The sequence below is a fragment of the Capricornis sumatraensis genome, chromosome 10, assembly GCF_032405125.1.
Source record: "Capricornis sumatraensis isolate serow.1 chromosome 10, serow.2, whole genome shotgun sequence".
NCBI lineage: Eukaryota > Metazoa > Chordata > Mammalia > Artiodactyla > Bovidae > Capricornis > Capricornis sumatraensis.
In genome coordinates this window covers 12,023,113-12,037,123 of record NC_091078.1, presented here as the reverse complement: position 1 = coordinate 12,037,123, position 14,011 = coordinate 12,023,113, and the positions used below count along the sequence as shown (strand labels likewise).

The window sequence follows — 14,011 nt, the reverse complement described above, 5'->3', positions numbered from 1 at the left end:
ACGTAGACAGTGTCATGCTGAGTGAAGTAAGTCAGACAGAGATGCAGAAATATCCTATGACATCTCTCATATGTGGGATCTAAAAGGAAATGATACAATGAACTTGCTTATAAAACAGAAAGAGACTCACAGACTTAGAGAATGAACTTATGCTTGCCAGGCAGAAGGGATAATCAGGGACTTTGGGAGGGTCATGTACACACAGCTATATTTAAAATGGACAACCAACAAAAACCTATTGTATCGTGCATGGAACTCTGCTGAATGCTATGTGCCAGCCTGGATGGCGGGGAGGGTTGGGGGAGAACACGTCCATGTGCATGTATGGGTTGAGTCCCTTCACTGTTCACCTAAAACTACCACGACACTGTCAACCGGCTATACTCCAATAAAAAATTTTTTGGTGTTAAAATTTTTTTTAATTAAAAAAAAATAGCTGTCTACTGAAATCTCTCTGAAATGAATCAGAGAGCGTGTTTCAGAAAAGAAAACTAGGGCTCAGAGACAATGACTTGCCTAAGATACCATAGCTGCTTACATGTCTAAATCAAAAACACACGCACTTCCCAGACAGTCCAGTGGTTAAGACTCCGTGCTTCCAATGTAGGGGGCATGGCTTCTAGAACTAAGTTACCACATGCCTCAAGACGGAGGCAAAAAAATTAAAAATCCAGTGTCCTTTAACTTCACACACTATCGAACGAGACTCAGCGGCAAAAAGAGGGCTGCTGGGTCCGTCCTTCTGCTCTCACTGTGGGTACCATCAGGACCAAACAAGGCCAGCGAGGAAACTTCTCCTGGGACTGCCTGTTACCAGACCTCGGAGGAAAGATATCAGCTGCCCCACCAACAAACATGAGCACCACGGTCAAGAATGTGCTCAAAGATAATGATGACAAACTCCAGGAAGTGGGGTTTAGAGGGATTTTCTTCCTTTCTTAAAAAAATTTTAACAGTGGGAAAATAGACATAAACTTAACCATCTTAACCATTTTCAAGTACACCATTTGGTAATATTAAAGTGAAGTTGCTCAGTCGTGTCTGACTCTTTGTGACCCCATGGACTGTAGCCTACCAGGCTCCTCCATCCATGTGATTTTCCAGGCAAGAGTACTGAAGTGGGTGGCCATCTTCTTCTCCAGGGGATCTTCCCAACCCAGGGATCGAACCCAAGTTTCCCACATTGTAGGCAAACACTTTACCATCTGAGCCACCAGGGAAGTCCTTTTGGTAATATTAAGTATATTCATATTACCATGCAGAACCTTTTCATCCTGCAAAGCTGAAAGTCTATATCTATTAAACAACAACTCCCTCACCTCCCCACCCTGATAGCCACCATTCTACTTTTGTCTTTAGGAATTTAGGCGCCTCATATAAGCAGAATCACACAGCATTTTTCCTTCCATGACTGGCTTGTTTTACCTCACGTAATGTCCTTGAGGTGCATCCAGGTGGTAGCACGTGTCAGAATTTCTTTCCTTTTCCAAGCTGAATAGTATTTCATTGCATGTACGTACCACATTTTGTTTATCCATTTATCCATCTTTGGACATTTGGGTTGTTTCCACCTATCATGAATAACGCTGATATGAACAGAAACACACAAATGTCTTCTCTTAGATATGTACCCAGTGGTAGAACTGCTAGGTCACGTGGTGGTTCTATTTTCAGTTTTTCTGAGGAACCACCCAGTGCACCAGGGTTCCAATTTCTCCACATCCTCACCAACACTTGCTGTTTTCTGGGATTTTGACATAATAGCCATCATAATGGGAATGCTGCTGCTGCCAGTGCCTCTCTGTCCTGCCTACATCTTCTACAATGAATATATACTTACTTAGGATTAAGGACAAAAGTACAAAACACAAACTGAAAGAGAAATCTTACGGGGAAGACAGGGTAGTACACGAACATTAAGAAAGGGATTTCTTTAAGACAGGCAAATTACTGACTTCTCTGATGGGCTCAGCTCAAGACACCATTCCTGTATTCTTCAAGAATCTTACCACCTGGTCAGCTGTGGCTGCCACAATCTATAGGAGAAATGGTCATAATTCATGAGCAGTTAAATCAATGCCGCTAAGCACTATGAGGAAAGCGCTCCCAGATACACAAAGAAGGCAAACAATGTATTAAGCAGTGGCCAGCTAATGTTGGTCATGAAAATCCTCGGCACTTGGATGAACCCTTTCATCTTCCAGATCTTTCCTCCGAGCCTCAGGGCCCTTATCTCTGAGCTCTCATTTGCTAATCATTGTACATCTACTTTTTTCCCTTCCAGAGCCACAAAAAGTCTACTTTCCAAAGTCAAGTAAAGAGAAAACTAGTTCATACAGCATCCTCTCCCAAAGAAAAGAACCCTGCTCCTGCGTAAACAGGTGCACAAAGAAGAAAAGCCCCCAGAAACCTTATAACCCCTGGTGTCTGGGTCACAGGGCCGCACACACCTCACATTAGCAGTTAATCAGAGGGAACTTCTCACTTGAAAAGCTAAACTCTTCCAAGAGGGAAAGCACGCTTTCCACTGGTCTTTATATCATTCTGCACACCTTGGGGGTGAGGTCACTTATCATGATTTATTCATTAAGACAAAGGTGAAGGGACTAAAAACAAAACCCACCCAATTACATATTTATCTAACCTGCAGTTCCCAGAAGAGAAATTCTGCGTGTCTCTGTGTGAGCATCTCCTGCTCCCCACTGCCCTCCTCCACCCTCCCCTCCTGCATGCTCTCTTTCTGCTCTGATTTGTTTCTGCTCAGCAAAATAGGGACAATGACAGCAGTGGCATAGAGAAGCCCAGAGGAGAAGAGATAAGATGAGCAGTTGGAGAGGAATAATCTTCAATTCTAGAAGCAGCTGTATTTAAATGTTTCAAAAAGAGGCTCAAGATCGCTGTCTCTTCTCCATCCTAGCCAACACCTAGAAAGCAGAGTCCAACTCGTGCTTCTTAACAAAGGATCCACGCTCCACATCTGATTCCTGGCGTCACCCCCAAATCACATCTGCTCTCAGCCAAGCCCAGCACTAAACTCTAAAAGAAGCTGAACTTTGGGAATGCCAGGCACGACCCAGGGACAAAGAGGTGACCTGATGGCTCAGGGACAGCCACATCCTCACCCGCAGCGTCCAATAAGACCCAACACAGGGACTTCCCTGGTGGTCTAGTGGTTAAATATCTATCTTGCAACGCAAGGGACACCAGTTCAATCCTAGTCCGAGAAGATCTTACATGCCACAGAGAACTGAGCCCACGCACCTCAACTACTGAACCTACACGCTAGAGCCCAGGAGATGCAGCTACGCAAGCCTGTGTGCCTGGAGAAGGCACCGCAACGAGAAGCCTGCGAATGGCAATGAACAGTAGTACCCACTTGCCGCAGCTAGAGAAAACCCACAAGGAGCAACAGAGACCCATCACAGGCCAAAATAAATAAATAAGTAAATAAACCTTTAAAAAAGTCCTTTTTAGTGCAAACTCTGGGGAACAGGACATGGGGAAACCTCACCACTTCTGGGGAAGAGGGACTAGAGAGTTATGAGAAAGAAAAAGAAGGTGGCCTGCATGGTAGCAACAAAGTCAAGGGAATCCTGCATCTCAAGATCATTGCTGACACCTAAACCTAAACCAGCCCCGGGCCTTTCTGGGCTGGACTGAATCCAAAATTCATCACCTACCAAGACGTGTTCTGTATGTCCCAGAAACACCCCAGAAGCAAAGAGCAGCTAGTGCAAGGAGAAAGACCTTTCCACTCAATGGTGGGTTTGTGCTCCCATGGAATGGTGACTTCAGAAGACCATGAACACCCCTGTCTCCTCTAAAGATGGGGCAGAGGGCTCCCAGCACTGCCGAAAAGGAGGTAGGAACCCGGCCCCAAAGTACCTTTCTATGCTTACAACATCACAATCCCACATGCTTCTAAACTTGAGAGATCAAGCCCTTACTTGCTGTCCTGCAAACTTTAGTCGCTCTGCTCCTGGACTTGGCAGGAACCACTAGGGAAGAAGGGAAGTCAGGAAGAGGATGGAGAGCAGGAGAAAGAGGGGAAGGGAGGAACATGGAAGTTCCTGTTAATTACCTTTGAAAGGCCCAGAGTCAACCGGATCTGGCCCCCTGGAAAAGCCTAGTAGGGAGGCCAGTGAAGCGGCACAAAGAATACAAAGTAAATGAGATGTTTTAAATAATTTCTCTTTGGGCCATGTAAAGAAGCATTAGTCACACAGGTAATGAGATCTTATATGGAGATGATTCCGAGGCTCAGCTTGACAATGTTAAGTAGATCCATTCTGGACCCAGAGTGCCAATTACATTTCCAAACTGGCAATTAGACACAATGCCCCAAAGACAATCACCAAATAATGTCCCAAACAAAGTAAAGCCCATCTTCAGGCAGCCATTGTTTTGAAGCTGTCCTTCCATCCCCTGCCTGACTCATACAGCTCAAGAACAAGAGCTCATCATGAACTGATTCTTGTTACCCACCGGTCAGGGGAGACCAGGGTGGCATGAAAACTTAAAATTCAGAAGTGACTCAAATATCATTTTGTCACTGAATCAAACCTATCTCTTTCACTCAGAGTTTCTCCATAGCTTCTAAGAAATTACCCTAAAGAGCAGCAAACTCTATTTGTACCTATAACATTCCCACACAGCTCCCCCCATGCCCACTCGAAACCACTGTGGAAAGGACCCACCCAACATACATGTTTGCTTATATTTACACAACTCTTCCTGCCCTCAGGCGGGTTTGCAGGCAACTCAGAGACCAGACACGTGTGTACTCATAAGAAGATAACTGAATTTTTCCCTCCCCTCCATCAAACAGACTGATCTTATTTTTCTTCTAGCACCTATCTTGGTTCCTGGAACACAGGATGCACTTACTACGGAACAAAAGCAAAAACAACAGTAATAATAACCATAAGATTTATCTGAGGACTGGGACTTCCCTGGCAATCTAGTGGTTGGGGTTCCATGCTCTCAGGGCAGGGGATGCAAGTTCAATCCCCTGTCGGGGAACTAAGATCTCACATGCCGCGCAGTGCAGCCAAATTAAAAAAAAAAAAATATTTGAGGACCTACTGTGTGCCAGGCATCATGCTAAGGCCTTCATTTAGGCTGAGCATCTGCTCAGGATGAATGTCTATTCCAGGCTCTCCCCTTTGACAGCGGAACAACACAGAAAGCACATCTCCAGGAAAAAGCCCCTGATGGTACCAGCCGTGAGAAACCCACAGCAGGGTGAGAAAAGGAGCTACTTCCAACAGCCCCTGCTGGAATTCGGGAGGAGGACCCCTGGAGGGCGGAGGAGCTCAGGGCCACCCATCTCTCCACGCTCAGTGGCAGGTCTTGAGCCCAATCCTCTCACACTGCGCCCTCTGTGAGAGGGTTTGGGAAGGCCCACCCGGGGTCTCTATGGAAAACCAGGCTGCAGTTTTGCAGCCCGCCGACTTCAAACAGTCCGGAGGTCCTGGCCAGCAGCTGGCTTCCCGGAGCTTCACCACAGAGCAGCCCCCACTCCACCACGAGCCTCTAATTTTGCAAGAGGGTGGTTTGGCTGAGTTGCCATCCTGGACTTCGGAAAGTCTCACCCCTTGCAGCGGGACCCACTGGCACGAGGGAGAGCCTGTGGGCGACACCCGGACCACACCCCACACATCTGCAGGACGCTGCCCTGGCCACCGTGACCCAAGCCCAAACCAAGGGCGCTGTGGGTTTCTTGGGTGCAGAGACGCCGACAACCAGCTTTAGCAGCGAGGGTTCAGACTGAACTGCAGCAAGGCGAAGAGGCCTGAGCCGAGTTTTCTCGAGCCGGTTGTCCTGGCACAGTGAACCTTCCTCTTCTCATCCCTTCCCACTGCGGAGGAAATGGGAATTTCCATATTTTAAAATAGCCCTGTCTTCAGAGAGGGACTGCCCGGAGACTAAGGAAGGGACCGGATACTTGCTTCTCAAAGCGTGGTCTGCCCAGCACGGGTGTCTCATGAGAAATGCAGAGTCTTGGGCCCCACCCTGGACCTTCTGAATCAGAATCTGCATCCCACTAGTTCTTCAGGTGACTCGTGTACATATTAAGGTGCAAGAAGCCCCAGGAGCAAACAGACTGATGCTCTCTCCGGCCTTTGGAGGAGGAGATCTGACACCCCAACTGCACAGCCCTGGAGCCTTCTCCCCAGAGTGCACACCCTGCCTCCGAGGCTGGGCCCCCCGAGCATCCTTCTCCGTGTGCTCAGGGTCAGCGTTCCACCTGGTGCATTTCAGGGACTTCCCTGCTGACCAGTGGCTAAGACTCTGCGCTCCCCGTGCAAGGCGCCCAGGATCCATCTCAGGTCAGGGAAGTAGATCCCACAAGCTGCAGCTAAGAGTTCACCTCCCACAATGAACAGCAAAGATCTGCAACTAAGACTTGAAACAGCCAAATAAAGAAATAATTTTTTTTTATGGAAAGAAGTATTTCATAAAAGAACACTCTCTTGATCTGCTCCCCGCTATGCACAGGAAGGCTCTGGGAGGTCAGAGGTCCTGTGGGAGGCCAACCTTGCCTGACCTCCAGACAGGGCTCATGGAGAAAAGGGTTCCCCGCAGGGCTCCAGGAGCTGTGGCATTGCGGCACCAACACGGCCCCTCTCATGCGAACCACAGGGGCATCCCGGCAGGGGCACCGCAGCTCTGACGTCCCAGGAAGATGGTGTTGGCTACTGTGATTCACAGGCTAGCACGGCCACTGCCACTGTGAGCAGGGACACCCCGGCTGCCCACACTGTGAAGGAGGTCCTGGCGCTGTAATCCAATGCCAACCTGACTGCTTCAGCACCAGGCTCCTCTCGCCCTGGCCAGAGAGAGACCCAAAGCAAGAACTCCCTGTAGCAGCCACACAGAGGATGTCCCCATCCAGGAAAGAAGGCCCTAGTGATCCCTGCTCTGGGAGTTCTTTCTCCCCAAGGCCACACACTAGGGCAGCTTTTTAGGCCCCTGGGCATCCGGGAGCAGGGCCAGAACATGGTTCGCAGTCACTGGTATCCTCCTAGGAAAAGCTATAAAGTGGGGTCCCCTAGAGTACCTATCCCAAGGGGCTGTGCTCTGCGACAATCCCTAGCGTACAGATGAGGAGACTAAGGTACAAAGCGGCAAAGTCCTTGCCCAAGGTCACAGGCTGACTCTGGGATGCTACCCAGTGACCCTGACACCTAGGCTGAGCTGCTCAAAGTGAATAAGGCCAAGGGCAGTTTACCCAATTCTTCTCCCGTGGAACTTCTCCCAACCTGAGATGTGACTCTCCAAGGGCCTGCAGCTATGACAGCTATGTCAGAAAGTCAGCTATGCCCTGACATTCCATTTTGTTTCACAAGGTAAATTCAAGGGCATGTGCTCCACAGAACACACTGGAGGAAATACGGCTCTGGGGACCATCAGGGTAGAGCTGGTCTGGGGAGAGGGCACCCTGGTGGGGAAACTGTCGCAGCCTCAGGGGAACAGGTCTGTGAACACTGGACTGGGGATAACAGGGGTGGAATTCATCCCTTCTCGAGGGACATTAGACAGCCACGCATGGCCACCAAACCTTTCACTTGCTCTAGGTCTGCAGCTCCTGGAGCCACACGATGACGAGGCTCATCACTCTCTTCCCCACCATCAAAGCACTAGCCAAACTGCCAAGCTGTCCTCCACATCCACATCCATGTCCAGGGAGCCTTCCCAGGCTGCTCCTCCCCCACCTGCCAGACTTGCAACAGCCAAGAGTCATGAGTTCAAACCTCAGTCTGATCCCTAACTGGATGCTTACCCAAGGACAATCGACTTCAGGGTCTAGAGGTCCCTCTTGGTTCAAAAGTTCTATTTGTTGTCGTTAGCGCCCTTCCAGGGTCAAAAGTTCAAGGACTTAAGGAGAAAATTTTAAACTCGCCACCTTGTGAAGCCATGAGAGCTCCCATTGACAGCCCTGCTAAGTGACAGGCATTTCCTGGGTGGTATATACCCAGTACTGTCCCTCCTTATAAGAAACCTACAAAGGAAGCATCATCACGCTCTTCTTACAGGTGAAGACAAACAGCTTAACAGGGCTGCCAGCCACAGATGCCCAGGTAACAAGCGTGGGCTCTACGATTTGCACTCGGGTCTGTCTGACTGCAGTGTCTCTTTGGAAGCGTGCATTTCCACAGGGAGAGCCAGGAACAAGGAGGAAAAGCTCTCAGGACGAGGAAGGTCACCTGCAGCTCCCCAGTGCCTGGGACCTGAGCGCTTCTCCAAGGCCAGCCTAAGTGATGCCATCAAAGCGGAGCATCTGAAGGTCGTCCAGTGCCGCCGATCTCCAGGATGAGATGAGGCACCGGGGCCAATCTGGAATCAAGAATTCTGAGGCTCCAAAGCTCCAGCCCTGATTGGACGCGCCAAGCCAGACCCCGGGTAATCACCAAGCCGTAATGGGATCTGATGTTTATATTAGTCACGAGCCTGACAGAGAAAATGTGTTGTTTTCTCAGACACAGCCATGGAGACAATACCTCCATAATTCATTACGTGCAGACCAGACTTGATCAAACACAAACTTCTACGAGGAGGATGGCTTGCACGGAGGACAGGGTGAGTCTACGCCTGGCCATGTGAGGCCCCTCCCAGCAAATCACACTGCCGTAGGAAACTGGCCTCAGTTTCCCCAGGCATTTAAAGCAAAGCAGCCTGTGGGCTGGAGGAAGAGCAGAAGGTGGAAATAAAGACACATAAGCGCTCTGAAGCTGGAGAATTACAAAATGTGTCCTAAGCTAGAGACTTTACCCACAGATCACCAACTCCTTCCACCGTCCTCCACTGAGTCCCAGGGCAGGAAGAGGCACTAGCACTCACAGAATTCAGTTCCATGTTTCACACAGCAGGACAGAGACCAGAGAGACTCAAACCACTCCTCCAAGGTCACACCCTTATTGAGGCTGCCAGAGCAGCTCCTTGTTCACTACAGTCTGCGGCTGGCTTCGACCTGGACACATCACAGCCAAGTGAATGGAGGGCTCTGATGAAACCCATCAGAGAAAAAGACCATGAGGTGAAAAAGCACAGCAAAGAATATAGTACCAGAATGACTGTGCCCAAGTTCCAAACAGCGAGAAAACGGGATTCTTTTTTGTCTTTTGTTCCCTAAAGAAGCCACGTGCCACTCTTTTCAGAACAGTGAAGTCATTCACTATTTGAGATTCGGAGGTCAGAGGGACTAAGGATGAGATGCCTCTTGATGCACACCCAGTTTCGGGTTCCTTTGATCAAAAAGGATGATACAGTCCCAGAGGCCAAATGCTGTGATTCCAGAGCTGCAGCTGAAGTTTATTCCTCTAGAGTTTCAGATGTGAAAAAGACCCTAGCTGCAGGTCAGACCATCTTGGGGCTAAATTAGGATAAGGGTGAACAAATCTGAGGGCTGGTAGAATAGTGAGGAAAAGCAGCCTTGGTTTGCATGGGAAGCCCAGCACTAAAATAATTATTCCAAACTGAAGCCAAGTGCATTCTTCTGAACGGCATCTTGACAACTACTAAATACTTGGAAAGCAACAAGAATGAAGAACCAAAAAAAAAAAAAAAAAACAGAGAGAGACTGCAGTAAAAATACAGACCTCAAGGGTAGAAAGAAAAGTTTATAAAAGGCCTAAGTAACTACTATTGGGCAAAATGAGATGGCTACACACACTTGTTTAATTTAGCAAATCAAGGGGCCAGTGATTCCAGGCATGTTTTTAAAAAGGACTCTAAAGATGCAAAAAGTAACCCTATCTCACTCTATACTGGCCTCACAACTTCCCAACCAACTGCAAGCATCTCTCGTTCCAGGCTGATTCTTTGTAGACATTTCCGGTCATGTCAGCTTGGCATGCATTGGAGCTTCAAAATATAGCTTGATATAAAGGGATTGTTCTTTTATAATGATTGTTGCCAAAAAACTATTTTCTTGAGAAAACTTACAGAAGCTACGCTTGGTCATCATTTAGGAAAGAGACTCTTTGCTTGAAATTTCCAATCAGCATTTCATCACAGGCACTGCGGTAGCACTGATGTACCTCCTAGAGTAAAAAGACTTCAGAAGCTGCGTTTAAAACTCCAGGATCACAAAAACACTGAAACTTATTTTCACTCACTGAAAAAGAGGTTCTCAGTATGATCAAGCCTGCCCAGTTCCTGAAAGATAAGGAGGTCATTTAAAAGTTCACTAAAATCAGTCTAGAAAACATTTGAGATTTGTACGACTCTTTTCTTCCCCCCAAGGGTAGTCACAGAATCTCCGTAAAGGAAAAACATTCTCAGACTGAAGACTGCTGGGGAGGCAGAGGAGAGGGAATGTGTGAATAAGAAGACTCTATGAATAAGCGTGGGTTTCCCAGGTGGCTCAGTGGTAAAGAATCTGCCTGCAATTCAGGAGCTGCGGGTTCTATCCCTGGGTCCGGAAGATCCCCTGGAGAAGGAAATGGCAACCCACTCCAGTATTCTTGCCTAGGAAATCCCGTGGACAGAGGAGGCTGGCGGGCTACAGTCCATGGGGTCACCGCAAGAGAGTCCGACACAACTTCGCAACTAAACAACATCAACAACGTTAACAGGCGCCCAGTCAGGAGGGCTCGGCAAGGGGCCAGGTCTGGGGGGGGGCTCAGGGTTAGGATCTTGTATAACCAGCTGGCTTCTCTGGAATGTGGGTGGTCTTCCACCTTGACAAGTAAGGAGAAACTGCTATGGCCAAGAAGGTAACTCCAGAGAAAACTGGTTGGCTAACATCTGGAGGTCTCAGAGAAGGAGGAGGAGGGACCGGATGATGGCTTTTATTTTTCTCCCTTATTTCCAACACATCAGTATTTTCCAAAACACAAATGTGCTGCCGCAAAACACAGCTGAGCCCCAGTACCCGACAGGATGTATAATTAATGATCAGGAGAGAAAGAGAGAGCTTCCTTTCACCCTTGTGTGTAACCTATAGCCCCTGTCTTACCTGCTCCCTCTCAGAAGCAGTTAAGGAGGCTGCTACAAGTTGCCGTGCCCTGTGGAAGTTTGTGGGGTCCTCGGACTAACTTCATTAGAAAAGACGTGAGCATTCCCACCGAGATGGGCTTCTACCTTGCACCGTCCGCTGTCCCTCTCTGATCCCCCATCCCTCTGAACACGCTAGCACTGGTTAGACCCCTAGATTAAAACGTGGTCTAAACAGAAAGCAGCTCGGTCACTCTTTTTTTCCCAGTTCTTTTTTTATTCTGCAGTTTTCTATGAAAAGCTGCCCCCCGCACCTTCAGCCAGTGCGGGGGATGGGGGGGGGGGTGGGATGGAGAGAGGACATCTCTAGGGACACGACGCGACAGACCAGGCATTCAGCCTAGCAACCGTGCATAAGGTGTAGTGAGCCTGGGTGCTGGTGGGCGTCTCTGCGCCAGGAATAGCCGACATCCAGCCACCTCAACAACGTCGGGGAGGAGGCTCGCGTGAGAACCGCGGCCTTGGCCCGGCTCTCGGCGGTCCACCCCCCAGCTCCAGTGCCACGCTGGCGGTGGCATTTTCGCGGACCTAAAGGCGGTGGCCTGGGGGCGAGAACACAGATGCCGAAGAACGTGGAGCGGGGGTCAGTTCCAGGAGAATATCTAAGAGTCACAGGGGGAGGGGATGTCAGGCTTGCCACCTCGCTACATTCCTACAGCGGCAGCCTCCGCGGATTGCCTCTAAAAGTGGGATGCTACTCCCCAACTTTCTCTCGCCCCTCCAGGTGCCCCACGCCCTCTGGTCATGTTCCTCCCTTGGGATTCCCTAGTTCCAAAAGAGGTCCTTCCTTGCCTGTAGGATTTTCCTTTTCTGATTCCACCTCCCCAACAGGTTTCTAAAGTGTGAGTTGCCGTGCTCCCTCTCGCCCACCACAAGGAGCCCAGCCCAGGCAGGTGAGCCGCGCGGAAAGCTCACCCACGGCCCCCAGCTTGTCCGGTGCCCGCCGGGTCGGCTCTCCCTAACTCCGCACCACCGGCCCCGAGCGGCGCGCGTCCCCCGTCTCGGCCCCAGGCGCTGCCGCAAACAACCCTATAATAAACTAAAAGGTCGGGATGGGGCGTCCGCGTCCCGGAGCGCATCCGTTGGGGGCAATTCCTCACCCTCGGTGCGCCGGCCGCTGCCCCAGGTGGCGGGCGCCGGGAGAGCGGAGGGAAGGGAAGACGGCGAGGGGCAGGCAGGCAAGGATGGAGGGAGGCACGGCGCGCTGAGGGGGCAAGGAGGTGGGCTTGCAGGGGACGCCGAGGAGCGGCGGGGCTGGCGCAGGGAGGAGGCGCCCGGGGCGCGCGTTACCTTCGTTTTGCCCCCGCAGTGGCAGCAAACGGTCCACAGGTACTTGAGCGTCCTCCAGAGCAAGATGATGAAGAGGCCGCCGAAGAAAGTCACCATGGAGGAGGCCAGGAAAGCCCACCACATGCGCTGGCCCCGGCTGTCGCACGGCACCTCCATAGTCACCGGGATGATGAGCGCATCCATCTTGGGCTCGTGGACCGAGGACGAGGACGAGGAGGAGGAGGAGGAGGAGGACGCGTCTAGGCTGAGATGGTTCGCGTGGATATTGCTGCTCATTCTAAGACTGCTGCCTCCGCCGCCGCCGCCGCCGCCGCCGCCACCATTTGCCATAGCTAGCAGCGGGCAGCCGGCGCAGGGGCTCGGGGGAGCTCCTCCCGCCGCCGGCACCACCCCGAACACCCATCAACAGCCATATTGCTGCTACTGCTGCCGCCGCGGAGCGCGAGAAGGGGGCGGGGAAGCGCCTGGGCTCGGGGCGCTGTGCGCGACCTGGCGGGGTGCGCGGAGATATATACAGCGGGCCGCCGCCGCCCGCCCTCCCCCCGGCCGCCCGCCCGTCCGGGGGGGAGGGGGACGGAGCGCGCGGGCAGATCCCCTCCCAGGCCCGCGCCCCGCTCGTCCCGGGCTGCGCCGGCCCCGAGCGCCGAGAGCGAGGGGGCGCCGCGGGCCGCCGGCGCCCGGGGTCTGCGCCGCCCCCGGGCCCGCCCCGGCTCTGCGCGCCCGCCCGGGTGCCCTCGGCTCCGCGCCGCGCCGCCCGCCGTGCGCCACGCGTGTGCGCCGCGCTCCGGCCCGGGACCCCTCCCCGCACGCCGCTCGGGCAGCTAGCCCGCCGCTCTGGGCTTATTAGGCGGCAACTCGTTAATAACGTCTCATCAGCCCCCTCTCGGGCACCCCCGCGCCAGCCCCTCCTCTCCCGGCTGCGCTCGGCTCTCGCTCTCCGCCCCGGTGTGCGTCGGGCCGCGGCAGGTTCACCGCGCCTGGCCCGCCGCCGACGCCGCTAGCCCGTGCTCCCGGGATCCCCGAGCCGCGTCGCCACGCCACTGAGCCTCCTCGGCCTTCGTTCGATCTTCCTCTCCGCTTGCTCAGGCTCCTCCTCGTCCCCGTCCTCGCCTCCCGAGCCTCTTCTGCGCGCTCCCCGCAGCCGCCAGCAACAGCAGCTGCAGCAACTGGAGCCGGCGCGGGCTCAGGCCGCCCGAGGCGGGAGGGGAGGAGGCTCGCCAGGCTGGCTCGCCTCAGCTCCGGGCTGGGCAGGGGGCCGGCAGACCCCTTGGCGGCGGCCTGGCACTCACCCCTGAGTCCCAGTGCGAAGGGTACAGAGCCCCAAACCCAGGCGCAGGACCCGACACCTCTCTCCAAGGTGCTGCGCCCCCCGCCGAGCGCCCTGGAGCGCCCGAGGAGGACCGTCGGGCGCCCGTGGCAGGCCGATTTCCCCAAAGCAGACCCCGGTGGGGAGGGGAGAAGTAACCAGCTGTTGATTGCACAGGCCGGACGCCCCAAGATGCTCGGGCTTCGGGAGTGAGGAGGACCCTTCTCCAGGATACACACCCTCGACCGACCCCTATCCATGCCTCCCTGTCGAGGCGACGGGCTCTCCCTGTCGCCTTCTTAGGTGCCCCGGTCCCTCTGCCGGCCTGGCGCTGGCCTGTGCCCTTTGACAGCAGGTGGTGGTTTTTGCTTGTTTGTTTGTTTGTGGCCTTTTCCTTGTTAAGCGACAGAGGCT

At 52.6% G+C, this 14,011-nt stretch overlaps 1 protein-coding gene across 24 annotated transcripts in view; it reads right to left on the bottom strand.

Moving 5' to 3' along the window:
• The window catches only part of KCNMA1 (potassium calcium-activated channel subfamily M alpha 1), a 762,349-nt gene extending 749,728 nt beyond the window's left edge, over positions 1-12,621 (bottom strand). For all 24 annotated transcript variants that reach the window (XM_068982831.1, XM_068982832.1, XM_068982835.1 and 21 more), the window contains exon 1: positions 12,292-12,621. In XM_068982831.1, coding sequence (XP_068838932.1) covers positions 12,292-12,621 — 330 coding nt within the window. The remainder of the gene's footprint in view (positions 1-12,291) is intronic.
• Between the last annotated feature and the right edge of the window lie 1,390 nt (positions 12,622-14,011).